The sequence below is a fragment of the Candoia aspera genome, chromosome 3 (genome assembly GCF_035149785.1).
Source record: "Candoia aspera isolate rCanAsp1 chromosome 3, rCanAsp1.hap2, whole genome shotgun sequence".
Lineage (NCBI taxonomy): Eukaryota > Metazoa > Chordata > Lepidosauria > Squamata > Boidae > Candoia > Candoia aspera.
Window position 1 is genome coordinate 813,011 of NC_086155.1, and position 16,000 is coordinate 829,010.

Sequence of the window (16,000 nt, forward strand, 5' to 3'; positions counted from 1 at the left end):
GGCTGCCAACCCAGTTCCTGCCCCAGGAGCAACCGAGAACTAAGAACTAAGGCTGAGAAAGATCCCTCTGCAGACGAGAGCGAAAGGGAATTCCTTCCTCCCTGAGGACAGTGCAAATGCGCAGAGACAGGAGGGAGGACGGGCATCGTGCGAGAGGAACACCTCTGCTGCAGGGGGCCCGGGCAAGGGCCCCGGGCCCCTCCAGCCTTCCGGGAAGGTCCGCGACAGGAGCCGTTCCGGACAGCCAAGCCGCAGTGAGAGGAGGACATCTCCCCAGGAAAGAGGCTCTCCCTGAGCTCGGGCTTAGAAGGGCTGACGGGTGAGGAACCGCTCAATCATGTTGAAGGCTGCTCGCGGCTGGTCAGTGGGCACCATGTGGCCAGCGCCCTGCAGAAGGGAGACAGGAAGCAGAGGTAGCCTCACAGAGACCTTGGGTGCGCAGGTGGGTCCTGGGAGGGCCCGGGCCACAACCCCTCCCCATGTTATGTTACCTTGACGGTAAGGAAGGCGAGGTTGGTGAACTCCTTTACAAAGCCCCCGATCTGTTCCTGGCCCTCCTCGTCCATGAAGATCCAGGGCCTCCGGGCCACCTCCACCTGCCAGCGAGAGGACTCAGGCGGCTGTGAAGGACTCCAGATACCGGGGCCGAGGGGCAATGCACAAAAGAGGGGGCAGGTGGCACCCACCCAGCCTGATGGGGTGGTGTCACAGCTGCAGCCAGGGAGGAATCCCTGAGCCCCATCGCTTTCCCACCTGGATTCCCAACCCACAGGGAGAAGCTCCAGGCTGATCAGTTCCCTCTGCTTAGAAGGTGGGCCAACTGGCCCCTTCCCAAGAGCCAGACCCCAGCTCAGCCCACCTTTTGCTTTAGCGAGTCCACAAACCATTCATCTCCCAGGAAGTTGCAGGCCATGTCCACGTCCCCATTGTAGAGCAAGATGCGGTATTTCTGCAGCAGAACCAGGCCAGAGTTGGCAGAGGCCCAGGGGGAAGTGCCAGCCTGCTTTTCCCGCCACTGGACAGCAGGGAACACTGCCCCCCACCCCCGGCTAGTACGTCATGAAACCCACTGCTCACCCCGTCAACTCACCCCAGTGCTGAGCAGCTTCAGGTACTGGTCATTCATCTTCAAGTAGAGCCGCTTGTAGCCACGGCTGACAGTAAAGCTGCAAAAAAGGCCCCGTTTAGTGGCGACCTGGGGAAGACCCCGGTGCAGCAAAAGCTGCCTGGCCCCCCACTCACCTGCATATCTCCCATGCCGGTGCATCATCCTCAATGTGCAGAGCCTGGCGCACCTCAGGGTCGTTCAGGTAGAGGGTGGGGCCTGTAGTGTTAATGCACGGGGGGTCCAGCCGCACCTTCTTGGAAACTTGCAGTTTCAGCAGATTCTGGGAAAAGTGATTTGAAAAACAACTGCTCTAGGCTGCTTCCACGAAACGATCTGGCATCCATCCATCCATCCATCTCTTCTGGTTTTGGGTCAGCTGCCTTTGGGTCATTAAAAGGGCAAAGTAAAACTGCACCAACTCAGCGCCTTTGGAGAGCAAAAGGCCACAGCTGCTGCTGCTGAGATGCCCAAGGAGCCTTCACAGCCGCTTCCTTCTGCGGAATTTCAGCAGACTGGCTAAAAGCCAAGGCCGGCTGAGGCAGGTGGGAGCACAGAAGGTGCATAAAAAGTTCGCTCTGCTTTCTCAGGCCATCTGGGGAAGGGCATTTCTAACAGGATGGCTCTTGGCATTAATCTTGAATGTCCCAAAAGAAGTCCCCAGAGACCCCCCTGCAAAGGGTGCCCTGCAACAGAGTTCTGGGCCCCTCCAGCAGGTGTTATGTCCGGGCCCCGCCCGCAATTGTGTCCAAAGAAGCACGCTCCCCACCTGCCTCCAAGCGTTATGAAGCGGCTGCCAGATGAAGTTGTTGCCCAGGTCGTGAGTGACGATGACCCCGTCCTGGTCCCTGGAAGCCAGAGAAAGGCCCTCAGTGCCCGTCCGGGGCTCCCCCGACCCAGCCCCTCCACCCAGGGGACCCTCGGCAGCTGCCATAGAGTCCTGCCCGCCACTACCAGGAGCCGGGGCGGAGGGCAGCCTGCAAATTGCCAGACGCGTACCTGTAGTTTCCTGGCACTCCACCAGCGCAGGGGGCATAAAGGTTGTAAATGTTGAGGCCTGACTCGTCCACAATGTGGATTGTCTCTACCATCTGCAAGGAGCAAGAGAGCAGAGGAGCAGGTAGGCCTCAAGTGCTTCCCGTCGAGGGGGACGGAGACCTAGACTCTCCCACCTCCCCCCCACCCCTGGCACTCTAGGCGCAGTTCTGGCCACTCACGGCAGCTGTGCAGTTCACATCTGGGTTTCTGTGAAAGTTGCATTTCCCCTGAGAACAGCAGAAGCGCTGCAGGTCTGTCCAGAGCCTATGGACAAGAAGCACAGGGCCACTCAGCCGCCTCAGGGGCCCCTCCCTGTCAGCTGCCCCACCAGCCGGGGAGCCCGAACTCCAGCCCTCCCATTCCCAGGACCCTGCACGTCTCCAGGCTCCTGGCACAATCTCACCGGTTCCCCAGGAGGCCATGGTAGTACGCAAAATAAACCAGGGAGTTGTCGTTGGTCTCGTAGCAGGAGAGCCCGTTGCCCACCGTGATTCCCTGAAAGAAACCGTCCAGCGACATCAAGGTGGCCCCTTGGCTGGCCACTTCCCCTCTGGGACTAGGAGGCGTTGACTTGCCCCTGACAGTCAGGCCCTCCCCGGTGTTGCTGAGCAGCCTTGGATGACAGGAAACGGGAAAGGCACTGGCTGAGGAAGGCTTGCATCATGCCCTGGTATCTTTTTAAATCCTGGCTTTATTATTTTTATAAATAACTTGAGGCAGGGAACATACCTTAATACTCCTTCCTCCTCCTATTTTCCCCACAACAATAACCCTGAGAAGTGAGTTGGGCTGAGAGAGTGACTGGTGCAAAGTCACCCAGGCAGCTTTCATGCCTAAGGCAGGACTAGAATCCAGTCTCCTGGTTTCTAGCCTGGTGCTCTAACTACTAGACCAAACTGGCTCTCAGTTCCCCAGAAGAGCAGCTGATGCAAGGCTCAGGGAGAAGCAGCTGCACCTGCTGCTGGGGAAGACCTGGTTTTGCGAGTATAACTCTCTGCAGAGCTACCCAGTGCCTTGGCAATGCCATCTGGGCACACCCTCACCTGGGGCCGCCACCCATCCCCATATCCTGCCATCGTGGCCAGGATCCAGGGCCAACCGCAGGGGAGGCTGCTCCTGTGACACAGTGCCACCACACACGCACCTTCAAGTTGAGGCTGGGGTCCTGCATGACCCACTCCGCCAGAGTGGGGATGTAGACCCCGCCGTAGCTTTCTCCGGAAAGGTAAAGGTCTTTGCTGCGGTGCTCTGGAAACAGGCCAAAGAACTCTATCAGGGCCAGGAAGTTGACGCGGGCCACCTGTGGGGAGGGAGGGCATGTGCCAGGTGGTGCCAGGGACAAGGAGGGCAGGGCCCGCAGCAGGGGCCAGGACCCACCTCCGTGTCGTTGGTCCGGTAGTCTCGGCTATCGGAGTAGGAGAAGCCGACGCCAACAGGGGACTCCAGGTACAGGACGTGGGCGAGCTGGAGGGGAGACGGGAGGAATGAGAAAGAGGAGGTTATCTTTCCCGGCCTTGCGTGCCCTCGGGTGATGGGAAGAAGACACCTGGCAAAGCTTTCTGGGCTGGGGGGCTCACCTTATTCCAGGCATATTCGTTGTACTTCAGGCTGGCCCCATCTGGCTGGACCTAGAAGGGAACAGGTGGCCCTCAGGGCAAAGGACATCTGGCCCTCCCCAGCGAAGACCCCGGGATGCCCGCAGCCATTGGCCCGATGACCAGGCTGTTGGTCCCCGGGGCACCTTGGAAGGTATGATCCCCTGGCCAGGGCTGCCGCACCCAACTGCTGCCCCAAGTGAGGCAACAGCCGCAGGTGGGGGTGTGACCTCACAAACACCAGAGACACAGCGGGCTGGCCCCCTTGCAGGGCACCCAGGAAGGCTGGAGGGGGTCTGCCCCCTGCCCTTGGGAGCAGAGTGGTGGAGGCTTCTGCCTGCCACCCCACCGCCCATACTTGTGGCCCCTGAGGGAGGGGATGGGGGCCACTGACCGTGAAAGGGCCATGCTCTGTCAGAAGGCCTGCGAGGGAGCTGCAGCCGGGGCCCCCGTTCAGCCAGAGCACCAGTGGCTTGTCCGCAGACTTGGGTGACGTGTCCTGGGCCTCCACGAACCTGAGGAGAGGAACCAGAGGCCGGAGGAGCTGGTCCTGCCCTGCCCTGCCCTCGCGCCCCGCCCACCCTGCGCCGGCAGCCTACCAGTAGTGCAGGTGCTTGTCGCCCTCGACGACCAGGTAGCCCGTGTACTGCTCGAAGGCCGGCTGCTTCGGCAGCCCCGGCAGGAAGGCGATCGCGAACTTGGAAGACGAAGGACCCGACCCGGCGGCTGCTGCGGCGGCGCCCAGGAGCAGCAGCATCAGCAGCGACGGCGGAGCCATCTGCCAGGAGGGGCAGGGCAGGGCCGGCGGTCAGGACCCGCCGGGGAGGGAGACGGGGACCCCGCAGCCGGGCAGGGAGGGGGCCGTGGGGGGGCTTCTGCACGAGGCGGCTGCCGTCCGCCGAGCTCCCTCCGGAGCCACCTCGCGGGGTCCGGTCAGCGGCGATTCCAGGTCGCGCGACCGGCCAGCCCTCCCGGCCCTAGTCCCCGCGGTTGGCTCTATCGCTTCCCACGACGAAGCTCACCTGGTGGCGGGGGGCTCCTCTTGCTCCGGCGGCGACAGCAGCAGCAACAGCGACGGCAGCGACCAGCGGACGCGACTGCCGCTCCCCGCCGGGCCCTGGTCACTTGACAGGGGAAGTGGGGCGGGGCGCGGCCCGTCAGCGACCGGCGGTCAATCGGGGCGGTGTGCCACCTAGCCCACCGCCCCGAGCCCGGGAGCGTCCCCGCCCTGCTACCGAGGCGGGAGGCGGAGGCGGAAGCGGCGCTGGGGCGGGGGTCTGAGATGGGCCCGAGCTGGGGCTTCCCCGCAGCAAAGGACACCGGCGCCCTTTCCTGCTGCACGGCCGGCTTGCAGGTGCAAGGCGCCCCCACCCCCACCGCTTTCCTCCCCATCTCCGGCGGCCTCCTGGAAGTCCCACCGCCCCTGCAGGCTGCCCCCCGCTCCAATGGCTGTTGCCCGGCGCCGCGGCTGGGCCGGAGGAGCCGCTCCCCCTTTGCGAGACGCCGGGGGTTGGCGGTTGGGGACTGGGAGGGTGGGCGGCCCTCCTAGCTCTGCTCCGCGGTTGGGGAACCGGAGGCCGCTACCCCGGGATAAAGATTAGCCTGCCGGGGTGTGAAGCGGGGATTCCCGGCTTCACCGGGCGGGGGGCGGAGCGGCGAGGCTCTTGCGGGAAGCAGCAGGAGCAGCTCCGTGGGGGAGGCCCTCCGGCGCCGAGATGGACGCGGCCGGCCCCGGCTCTGCTCCTTCTCCCTCCCGCCGCGCGAACGACTCGGGGCGGCCGCTTTGCCCGGCCGGGCGGGGGCGCCTCCTAAGCCTGGCCGGGCGGCACAGACGGTCCCGCTGGGAGGGCGGCTGCCCAGCAAGAGAGGGGCAAGTCGAATCGGGCAAGGGCAGCGTGCCAGAGCGTGGCCCCCGGAAGCCAGGCTCCCTCCGCTGGTTGAAGGAGGGCTGCGGCGGGTAGGGCGCCGGGGCGCGGTGCCCTCCGGAGAGTCTGGCCGCACGAGAAGCGCTCAGGGTCTGATCTGCAGCCGTTTTTTTTATTGCTTGCTTGATTTTTATTTATTTTTTTATTTTCTATCCCGCCTTTATTATTTTATAAATAACTCAAGGCGGAGAACGTACCTATTACTCCTTCCTCCTCTTTTCCCCACAAGAACCCTGTGAGGTGAATTGGGTGAAGGGAGAGTGGCTGGCCCGAGGCCACCCAGGCGGCTTTCATGCCTAAGGCGGGACTAGAACTCACAGTCTCGTAGTTTCTAGCCCATGACCGGCAGAACCTCTTTGAGCCGCGGCCCCTCCTCCGGCTGGTGGGTTGCTGCGAACCCAGGACGGCCACCCGTTGGCCCCGACTCGCAGCCACCTTAAAATAGCCTCCGCTCCGACCGGGAGGGTCCGAGATGGCGGCTGCACGCCACCCCCCCACCCGGTTCCACCGGGTCCACGGGGCCAACGTCTGCCTGGATCCCTCCGGCACCCAGGCCACCCGGGTGGAGAGCTTCGCCCACGGTGTGTGCTTCAGCCACCAGCCCCTGGAGCCCGGGCAGATCTTCCTGGTGGAAATCGAGGAGAAGGAGCTGGGGTGGTGCGGCCACCTGCGGGTGGGGCTGACCGCTCACAACCCGCGCAGCCTGGGGGTGGTGCCCGAGTACTCGCTCCTGGATCTGGTCAACCTGGGGGACAGCTGGGTCTTTGCCATCACCCGCAGCCACAACCGAGTCACTGAGGAGCAGGCGGGCCAGCGAGCGGGGACTCCTCTCCAGCCCCTACTTGCTCATCAGGCACGGATCCCCTGGGACAAGCTGGTGGGCCGAAGCTGGCCTGGCCAGTACAGCCACATCCTGGACGACCTGTACAGGTCGAACCTGCTCCCGGCCACGGCCCGGAAGAGCCGGATCGGGGTCCTCTTCACGCTGCAGCCCGATGGGACCGCCGACATGCACATTGTCATCAACGGGGAGGACATGGGACCCAGCACCAGGGGCCTCCCTGGCTCCGCCCCCTCTACGCTGTGATTGACATCTTTGCCTCCACCAAGAGCGTCTGGATCATCCAGGTGGAGTATGGCTGTAGGTATTGCCGGGTGTTCCCGGGACCCCCAGGCCGGGACCCCGGGGCCCAGCTAGGCGGCGCGGGCTGCCTGTTGGCTAGAACTAGGAAAGCTCACAGTGTCCAGCTCGGCTGTTGGGCAGGAGAGTTAGCAGAGCCTGGCCAGGGCTGGGAAGCTGAGGGTGGTGTGTTTGTCCTGGAGGCGAGAGGAAAAGAGATCTGGGTTCCAGACTCGTGGAAGAAACTGGAGTCAAAGGATCTGAGTGTGCGTCTGGTAGCTCTGTGAAGAGGAGCTTTCAGGGAGGGCCCCAAACACCCAGCCACGGAAACGCCAGGAGCAGGAAGCGCCTTACAACTGTGATCACCTGCCAGGCAGCTTTGGGCAAACCTGCCCCACCCACCCCCACCCTGCAAGAGATTTGCGCCACTCCTTACAGCTTTGATGGGAAGATTACAAGGAGTAGACCTGGTCTAGATGCTTTTAGAAGGCTAAAATGTGGTTTAGGAATGCTGAGGATTATCACTGTCCTACAAGTGAAGGTCAAACCGTCTTCTGGCATCTTTCAGATTAATAGTTATGCTGGTGGAAAGTTTCATGGATCACAATCCAGCTGTGAACCACAAAGAATTATTGTGACAATAAATTGGTTAACCTGTAAGGTGCCACAAGCCTCTGTGTTGCTTGTGCTGCAAAAGACCAATGCAGCTTTAACCCTGTGATTTTAAAAACAGGGTTAGCATAAAAATACCAAAAAAATATGAAAGAGGGTGGGGTCTGGGGATCATGATTGCAAGAGTGCCTAATTGTAATGGTTTTCAAGTGGGGTTCTGAGAAATCAGGCCTTCAGGACAGTCAAAAAACTTCTGTGGATAGAATAGAATAGAAAGATCAAAGCCCACCATTACTGACTTCTCCACTGTAAGGCAGGATGGGGCTCAGCCAGGATGGCCAAGAATGAAGGATGCTGGGAGTTGGAGTTCAGCAACATACAGTGGGCCAGATGTTGCCCACCTTGCAAGCATAGGACCATATGAAGTCCCACCAGACTGTGCAGGGCAACAAGCTCACTAAGGGGGCCAGGGAACTAAGAAGCTGTGGGTCACTAAAAGCACTTAATCCATTTTCTGAGTTCACACAGCTTATTGAGTCATGAACTAACCAAAAGGGATGGGTCTCCACATCAGGCCAAGTCACCAAAATCAAATAAACAACAATAATCCAACATTAAAGCTCTCCAAGTTTATTCACTGGTTTCTGAGATTATATAGAAAATAAGGTAGAAACAGTATGCCAAAGCCCCTCACAGCCCCATTTCTCTGCCTGATTTCCAATTGCTTAGCATCCTTCTTGTATCGCAGTGGCCAAAACTGGACCCAGTATTCCAGCTGTGCTTTAGGTTCTCGGCCAACAACATGGTATAATTTATATATAATTTACACATATATTTACATTCCCAACCAGTACAACTCTAACATCAACAATATATCCCTAAATCCATTAAACAACAAAGGAGGCATCACACCCCGCTAGTCCTTCTTCCTGTTCAGTACCATAAAATTAGTTAAGTATTCCATATATCCTCACACAAGATTTTATTCAGTTGTGTTCAGCAGCCAATTCATGTTATCTTACATTTTCTTTAAATCCACAGATGTACAATAAACCTTATGTTCATGTATTTCTCAGTAACTGCCTGAACAGCAAAAGCAAACACCTTCCCAGACACATTTAAGAAAGAAATACCCCCCTAACTTTCGCATTCAGGCTTGCTACCTTCCCAGTCTTGTGGAGGAGAACAGGGACACACTTGGTCCTCCGGATATTCGGACAGCATTGATGACCTCCTTTTCATCATTCTTTCTTGGATCCTAGCAGCTGCGGCCTTCATTTCAGCACTGCTCATCAGCATGTCACTAGCATCCCTGTACAAATGTATAAAACACTTCCAACTTTTCACTTCAGTTTCATCCAAAATGATTTCATTTCTTTTTAATTCTATTCACTCTACTGAGGCTTTGCTTACCTGTCTTCCTTGACTCCCAAAATGGTTCTTTTTATTTCCATCCAAATTGTGTTTTCCTCCACCTCTTTTAGTCTTGACCGTTTCTTGTACTGTAATGGTCTTTTTCTCTCCATCCATCCATGGGATACAATATTTATTTATGGATTTCTTGGTCTATTTCTTTTTCAATCCTGTTCACGTTCATTTCTTTCACTTCTTCCCTTTTCTTCCCAAGATCCGTTGATGACACTGAAAAAAAAGTTCTGTCCCACATTCAGAACTTCTGATCATGCTTGCATCTGCCCCTAATCCCTGAATCTAGTCATGTATTGGAAACAGACCTTTTTCGGCGTGGATGTTCATCAAACAGCCTTCTCATGAACTCTTGGGCCTTCGAATGGCTCAGTCGCCTTTTCTGTATTCTCTTGCCTCCTTCCCGCCCAGCCATCCACGTCACGAACCAGGAGAGTTTTCCCCCGGAATCTCATTCATTCAGAACATTCCACAGCTCCCTTCCAAACTCATCCCTTGTCACCACCTGCTTGAGTGTAACACGCAACTATCACCAACCCATGGATTCCTGCTTTGCTACCTACCCACAGCCTCCCAGATGGCACCAACTCCTTCTTCCTGACATACATTTTAGCCCTTTTGCTCATAATCAAACCTTCACCTTCACTTCCCTGTGTGCATTCATCAGTTCCTCCCCACGGCATCAGACCCACTTGGCTCAAATCAATTCCATCTGTCCTCTCTCTCTCTGTTTCCTAGGCACCCAGAACAGCTATTTTTCTTTCTTTTCTTTCCTTTTTATCATTTTCTCCTCTTCCAAGTCCCCGTCTTTCCTAGGCTGTGGTCTTCACCACCAGGCCCACAAATGCTGATCTGTGCCACCCACTCACTCAAGGCCAGTGTTTCTCAACCTTGACAACTTTAAGAAGTGTGGACTTCAACTCCCAGAATTCCTCAGCCAGCGTACTTCTTAAAGTTGCCACGGTTGAGAAACTCCGCTCAAGGCTGAGAAAAATAAATCGTTGAACCCGAACCTGGCCCTGGCGTCCTGCTCTAGCCTAGCCAGCTTGGTTGGACAGGTGTCAAGCGAGCCACGCAGGTTCTTCTGAGATCTAAAGGAAGGCCTGCTAAACATAAACAAAGCGCACTTCTCGGCATTAAAGCCATTTTAAAGCAAAAGCCGAAAGAACCCACGCAGCCCCGGCGCGGTATGGCGCAGCCCGCCCCCTCCCTCCCGCCACTGCGGATCCAGGGGGGCAACTCTGCCCCCAAGAGGACCACAGCCAGCTCCCGCCCCTCGCAAGGAGCCCACCATCACGCGCTTGGATTGGCAGCTGCTCGACCAATGGGAAGGCGGGCACGCGAGGCAGGCACGCAAGATGGACGCGCCAGAAGGCCAATCGAATGAGCGTCTGCGCCACCGCCCACCAACTTCACGTTGTGACCGGAAGCGGAAGCGCCGAAGCCGACCGAGGAGAGAGAGTCCTTTCTGGCCGGGCCTGGTCACCTGACTAGTAAGATGGCGTCCTCCGCGGGCCCCGAATCCGAGCAGGGACGAGATCCGCCGGGGGACCTCCGCAGCGTCCTGATCACCAGCGTCCTGCACCTGGAGCCTCTGGACGTGGACCTCTTCCGGTCAGCGGGGCGGGGGCGAGGGTCGGCAGGTGCCTCTCCCGGGAGTGGCGGGAGGAGGAGGCTCGCCCTGTCGAGTTTCTGCCTCCCTGCAGCTGTGGAAGTCGCCTGCCGAGAGGTTTGCCTCTTTGTAAATCGGGGCCGCGCCATTAGAGTGCGCGTCAAATGCCGGCAGCTCCGCGTCTGCCTCGCGAATCAAGGCCGGGAGCAGCCACCTGGCCCGCGGGGGCAGGCAGAGGTCGGCTGCTGGTCCAGCCGTAGAAACTGGGCCCGGGCTCTGATCGCTGTTGCTTCAGGGTCTGTTCCAATAATAACGAGTCGCAGGTTCATTTATACTAAGTGTCGTTAGTAGCTAACAACTCCCACAGACAGCCTGCTGTCCTAACTACTTGTTGAATAAAAGGAACTACTTCCAGGACCGAAGCCCTACTTTCCCGCAGAGGGTGTGCCTCCTCAGTCCGTCCTCTGTGTTACCAACTTTGTCCTCCTGACTCCACCACTTAGTTCCACCTATTGATACAGTTGCAATGGAGGCCCGGGGCTGGCACGCAGCATCTGCTTGTGGGGCGGCCGGGCTGGCGTTTCGGATCCGGCCTTTGGTCCTGCACATGGGAGAGTGGAGTTTGCAGGCCTGCCACCAGCCTCCCAGGCCTGCATTGCCCACTCTCCCTGAAGCTCCACCTGAGGAGGCTTCTGCTGTCATAGGTATGAAACCCAAAAGGCAGGTAGTAGCTGTGGGGCAGCCGTAACTCTCCTCCTTTCGTCAATTTAGGGGAAGACACTACTGGGTGCCAGTCACGCAGCGACTCTTTGGCGGGCAGATAGTGGGCCAGGCACTGGTGGCAGCAGCAAAAGCCGTGACAGAGGACCTGGAAGTCCACTCGCTACATTGCTACTTTGTGAGGGCAGGTAATTAACAGCTTCTGGAAAGGGAGGGGTGGGGGGTTCATCTTGTTCAACGGGGGGGGGGGGCAGTCAGACTTAAAGGAGGGCCCTGGGAACTATTCTGCTTGTAATCAGCACTGATGGCCGGAGGCTTTGCGGAGGGAGATCCAAAGTGAAATGAGGAAGACTTTCCTGATTGTGAGCCCATTAAGCAGTGGAACAGTCGTGGGTGCTCTGTCAGTGGAAGTTTTAAAGAAAAGATTGGACAGCTGTTTGTCTGGGATGGGGTGAGGATTGCTGTACTGGGCCCCTGCCCAGTTGGATTAGAAGATCTCCAAGGTCCCTTCATCCGTAGGATTCTGTGAATCCCACTCAAGATAAAGGTTTTCACAGCAGTGATAAACTTCTTCCCTGGGCAAGCGTGTTTGGCTGCCCTGTGATCAAGTGTTAGTGTGTCTAAAAGCAGGCGTATAGATTGGCTTGTTCAGGTGGTAATACTGGCCTAAAACTTTTCAGCACTCTAGCTGTATAGCATACTTGTAAAAGATTAACAGTAAGCCTGCATTTTTGTGTTGTTTGCTTTGTACAAAATTCTAGTCTTTTAAGAGGAGGAATGATGTCACAGAGTGAGCAGGGTAAAAACCCTGAAGCAGTACTACCAGTGGCCAATTAAAAATCCAAGAAAACCTACCGGAAAAGTGTAGTGGAGTCTGTACCTCCCTGGTGGTTTACTTGAACAGTAAACAGGTGGAGGGAGGCAGCTTCTGACTAGAGAGGTCCCGTTTTCTGCTGTTAGGATTGCCATTCCTCTCTCCCCTTTTTTCATAATTTTCCCCAAATCCATACTAATAAACATTGAATGTCTTTTAGCTGGGGCTCCATCTTGCCGTGTCTAAGTAGCCCTGGTATGTCGTGGCTGGATGAGCAGGACATGCTTGTCTCATCTCGTGTCAGAAGTGCAGGAAATAGAAAGTGGGAAAGTATTAATTAAAAGTTAAAAAGTTAAAAACATTAATAAAAACATAAAATTTATATAACTCTAGCCCAGTGCTGGGCCACATTGATGGCAGAGGTGTTTCTGATCAAGAAGTCACTGTGTACGTGTTGGTCCCAAAGGTCACTGTAAAAGATGGGTAGTTGTTTGAATATTGCCTCATCTGCAGCAAATATCCTTGCCCTCAGGGAGAAACCCCCATTTTTCCATATAATCTTTAGTTCTGGCCAAACCAGCGCACTGTCTGTTTAAACATCTCCAAACTGTCTACTCCTCCTCTGAACCTCCAGGCAACTCCTCAAGCGGTTCTATCCAATTATGAACTGGATAGAACCAATTTCCATTCCATTCCATAAAATCCAATTTTAACGATGGCTACTATTAATATTGAAGAACATGCTCAGATAAGGAGAGTAGGTAGTATGTTGTTCAATTGTGGGGTGCCGGCCTTGGTCTTGGCCAGTTTATTTATTTATTTAAATTATTTCTATGACTGCCCATTTTGCAACAGTGACTCTGGGCGGTGTATAACGATTAAAGCAAAAACATATAACTCACGGAGCTCAGGGTTAGAAGGTTAGCCCCAGTCACAGAAACTCACATCATCATAATCAGAGCTTGCCTAACCTCCTGGCCAAAATGCCTGGCGAGACAGCCAGGTCTGTTCAGAGCCTTGCGAAAGGCTAACTTGATTGGAGCCATCCGGATCTCCAGGAGGTGCTGTTTTGTGCTGGGTGAGGCAGGCCCACGTTAAGCATTTATATGGTGTATTCGTTTGGGCATAGAAGATTAAGGGGATGGAACAATTATGCTCTGCAAACTGAATTTAGCATGTGTAATGATCCAGCTGTGTAATTTGATTAAATCTAAGCCACAATTTGTTGAATAATCAAGAATTATTTGACAAATCATGGTTCAGATTTAACAATTAGGTTTGTACAACATATGAAGCTGTAAAGCATGGTTCATAAAGCACAGTGACTGGGTTAACAAAATGTGCTAAGCTAAAGTAAAATGTAAATATGCTGTAGTCTGTTTTTTTAAATGGGTGGCCTGGTATGGACTTCTTGACTGTGTGTGAGTGTGTGTGTGTGTCTTTGTGAGTATGGATGACAAGGATATTTTTTTTCCATACTTAGCCAGATCAGATTCTAACAGGCACTGTTGGTGAAAAGCGCATCATTCCCTGTTCAGTTTTGACAGAGCCCAACTTACCAGGGAGAAAAGATTCCAGCTTTGCTGGTGAGGGCAGGGCAGAGAAAATATCATTCGGATGAACCCAACATAGTTTATTTACAGGTTTATGGCTGGTATACAAAACAAGCTAAGCCCTACACCCGGGTTAACAAAAGAGAAGTTCTGGATTCACATATCATGCTGTACCTAAGAAACCAATGATCATATTATGATATGAAGTGAGAGGACAGTTCATCCAACATGTAGAAATGAAAGCTGGGCTCCTGCAACACACAAACCGCGACCTGCCAGCCCTACGTTAGCCTGATCTGCGGGTGAACCCAGCCAGGCTTTTCTCGTGAGAGCGAATGACGGGGGGACGGCAGCTGGAGGATTGCCAGCTCCTTGAGGACAAAGAGGGAGTGAAGAGAAAGGGAAGAGCAGGGATTATTCTCCTGGCAACCAAGGGATTTCCTTGGCCAGGACAACCGGAGTCTCACTGCAGGCTCTTCTGGCTTCCAGGAGACCCCACCGTGCCCGTTCTGTATCAGGTGGAGCGCCCCCACACCGGAAGGAGCTTCTCCGTGCGTTCAGTCAAGGCCATCCAGCACGGGAAGCCCATCTTCATTTGCCAGGCTTCCTTCCAGCAGGCTCAGGCCAGCCCTGTGCAGCACCAGTTCCACATGCCGGCTGTGCCTCTCCCAGAAGAACTGCTGACTCAGGAGCAGCTGATCCAGAAGTACCTACGGTGAGGGGCTGGGAGGCATGGGGCTTGCTACTGCACTGGGCAGACAGCACGCCTGGGACATGGAGCGCGCGAAGCAGCAGGCTTCACTGGGAGATGCCCCCTGCTGCTCCTGGCTGCCCAGGGAGGACAGCACAGCCTCCCCATCCAGGAATGTTGGAACTGGTCCTTGGTCCTGGGCTTAGCTCTCCTCTGCTCTCGGTTCAAAATTAGTTGGAGGCTCTTGTATCCCTGGCAGCCGGGAACGTATCAGGCTACGCGTGTGGCTGTCTCCTGGAAGCGATGCAGAATCTTGGGCCTCAGAAGTTGAGCTGAGGCTGCTGCCGCTCACAGTGAGGAGCAGCCTCCACCTGCTTTTCTGTGCCTCTGGCAGAAAGTGCAGCGCTGTCGCAGTCCCCGTGGCTCCCAGCCCTCTCATGCCGGCACCTGCTTTTTTCCGAAGGGACCCAAACCTTCTAGAGAGATACCGACAGGGGCTCCAAAAAATGCTGGCCCAGGAAGTCCCCATTGAGATGAAGCCAGTGAATCCACCCGACTTCTTTCACCAGAACCCGCAGGAACCCAAGCAGCTCTTCTGGGTGCGTGCCAAGGGCTACATTGGTAAGGCCCGTGCCCTGCCTCGTGCCCTGCTCTTGGGTGATCTTAGGAGGGGGAAGAATTAACTTGCGGCAGAGGAGTCTTGTGGAATGAGGAGACCTGAATGCGCTGGAAGTCGGGAGCTCTTTCCGTTTAGTTCTTCCTGCATGTCTCCTTCAGGAGGGCAGCACCTCCTTCAGGATGGGCATCTCAGGTCTTCTGCTGGTGTGCCAGTTGTGGTCATTCCTGTTGGCAGGTGAGGACCACCTTGGAAGGAGGACGTCAGGCGCTGGATTTGTATGGATAAGGCTCCGAGTACAAGGCACAGTGCTGGGCCTAGGGACCTCCTCCTCCCAAATGAATCTGCCCCCCTCAAGGCCTGTTCAAGAGGGGTGGGAGCCTGGGGTCAGGCTATCTCAGCAGCTGCCCCATCCTCGTGGAATCTCCTCCCCCCCCCCCCCAGTTGTTTTAGGGTGGCAGTGAAGGCATTGACTGTCAGGCGTTTGGAGACTGGCATTTTGCTGTTTCTCCACGTTTTCTATGTTGCCGGTGATTTTGTGAGATTTATGGTAGGAGCATTGGGTTGGTTTACTGATTTTTAATTAACATGAACTGCTCAAGCTTTGGACTTGGGATGGATAACAAATATTGCACCAAATATATGCCCAAGACCGCCTAGGCAAAAAGGGCACTTGGTATGTACGTTGCCTCTTCCACTAGCCCAGCCTACTCCCCCGCCCCCCGTCTGCTCTCTTGCTGTTCCTTCAGGCAATGCTGGGCATGGCTGAGCGTTGGCCTTTCCATTGCAGGCGAATGCGACATGAAGCTGCACTGCTGCGTCGCTGCCTACATCTCTGACTACTCATTCCTGGGGACAGCCCTGTTGCCCCACCGGCACCACACAGTGAGGTTCATGGTCTCCCTCGATCATTCCATGTGGTTCCATGCACCCTTCAGGGCGGACCACTGGATGCTCTACGAGTGCGAGAGCCCCTGGGCTGGTAAGTGCGCCTGCCTGCCTGCGATGGGGGTAGCGAGGCAGGAGGGACCTGTGCTCAGCTTCTCTCATCCTCTTCTCCTCCCCATCCAGGTGGCTGCCGGGGCTTGGTGCACGGCCGCCTGTGGCGCAGAGATGGCGTGTTGGCGGCCAGCTGTGCCCAGGAAGGGGTAATCCGCGTGCAGGAGCAGCCTGC

The 16,000-nt window shown here is 56.0% G+C and overlaps 2 protein-coding genes, 1 long non-coding RNA gene and 1 pseudogene across 3 annotated transcripts in view; 2 read left to right on the forward strand and 2 right to left on the reverse strand.

Annotated features, from left to right (window-relative positions):
- Window positions 1–38: 38 nt before the first annotated feature.
- On the reverse strand, window positions 39–4,516 carry LOC134493360 (lysosomal protective protein-like). Its single transcript, XM_063297834.1, has 14 exons — window positions 4,338–4,516; window positions 4,133–4,253; window positions 3,721–3,771; window positions 3,521–3,607; window positions 3,288–3,443; window positions 2,547–2,638; window positions 2,323–2,407; window positions 2,105–2,196; window positions 1,875–1,953; window positions 1,243–1,388; window positions 1,091–1,166; window positions 860–949; window positions 492–596; window positions 39–387 (listed from the first exon to the last, which is right to left on the reverse strand). The coding sequence occupies exons 1-14, from the start codon at window positions 4,514–4,516 to the stop codon at window positions 304–306; spliced, it is 1,443 nt and encodes a 480-aa protein (XP_063153904.1). The 3' UTR covers window positions 39–303.
- Window positions 4,517–6,066: 1,550 nt separating this feature from the next.
- Window positions 6,067–7,070, forward strand: LOC134493385 (neuralized-like protein 2; annotated as a pseudogene).
- A 953-nt stretch (window positions 7,071–8,023) lies between these two features.
- Window positions 8,024–9,988, reverse strand: LOC134494771 (uncharacterized). The gene is made up of 3 exons (XR_010067686.1): window positions 9,129–9,988; window positions 8,809–9,036; window positions 8,024–8,707 (listed from the first exon to the last, which is right to left on the reverse strand). It is a non-coding gene; the product is annotated as an uncharacterized LOC134494771 (long non-coding RNA).
- Window positions 9,989–10,298: 310 nt separating this feature from the next.
- The window catches only part of ACOT8 (acyl-CoA thioesterase 8), a 7,276-nt gene continuing 1,574 nt past the window's right edge, over window positions 10,299–16,000 (forward strand). Inside the window, exons 1-6 of the mRNA XM_063297899.1 lie at window positions 10,299–10,434; window positions 11,204–11,340; window positions 14,009–14,234; window positions 14,674–14,831; window positions 15,617–15,808; window positions 15,898–15,998. Coding sequence (XP_063153969.1) covers window positions 10,319–10,434; window positions 11,204–11,340; window positions 14,009–14,234; window positions 14,674–14,831; window positions 15,617–15,808; window positions 15,898–15,998 — 930 coding nt within the window. The 5' untranslated portion in view covers window positions 10,299–10,318. The remainder of the gene's footprint in view (window positions 10,435–11,203; window positions 11,341–14,008; window positions 14,235–14,673; window positions 14,832–15,616; window positions 15,809–15,897; window positions 15,999–16,000) is intronic.

What these genes read in the sequence shown, in the direction of transcription:
- LOC134493360 (XM_063297834.1), bottom strand. Translation starts at nt 4,516, where the DNA reads ATGGCTCCGCCGTCGCTGCTGATGCTGCTGCTCCTGGGCGCCGCCGCA. An exon ending in ACCGGACCAACGACACGGAG is followed by an intron (nt 3,444 to 3,520) that starts GTGGGTCCTGGC and finishes CCCTCCCCACAG; the next exon opens with GTGGCCCGCGTCAACTTCCT. An exon ending in TGGACTCGCTAAAGCAAAAG is followed by an intron (nt 597 to 859) that starts GTGGGCTGAGCT and finishes TCTCGCTGGCAG; the next exon opens with GTGGAGGTGGCCCGGAGGCC.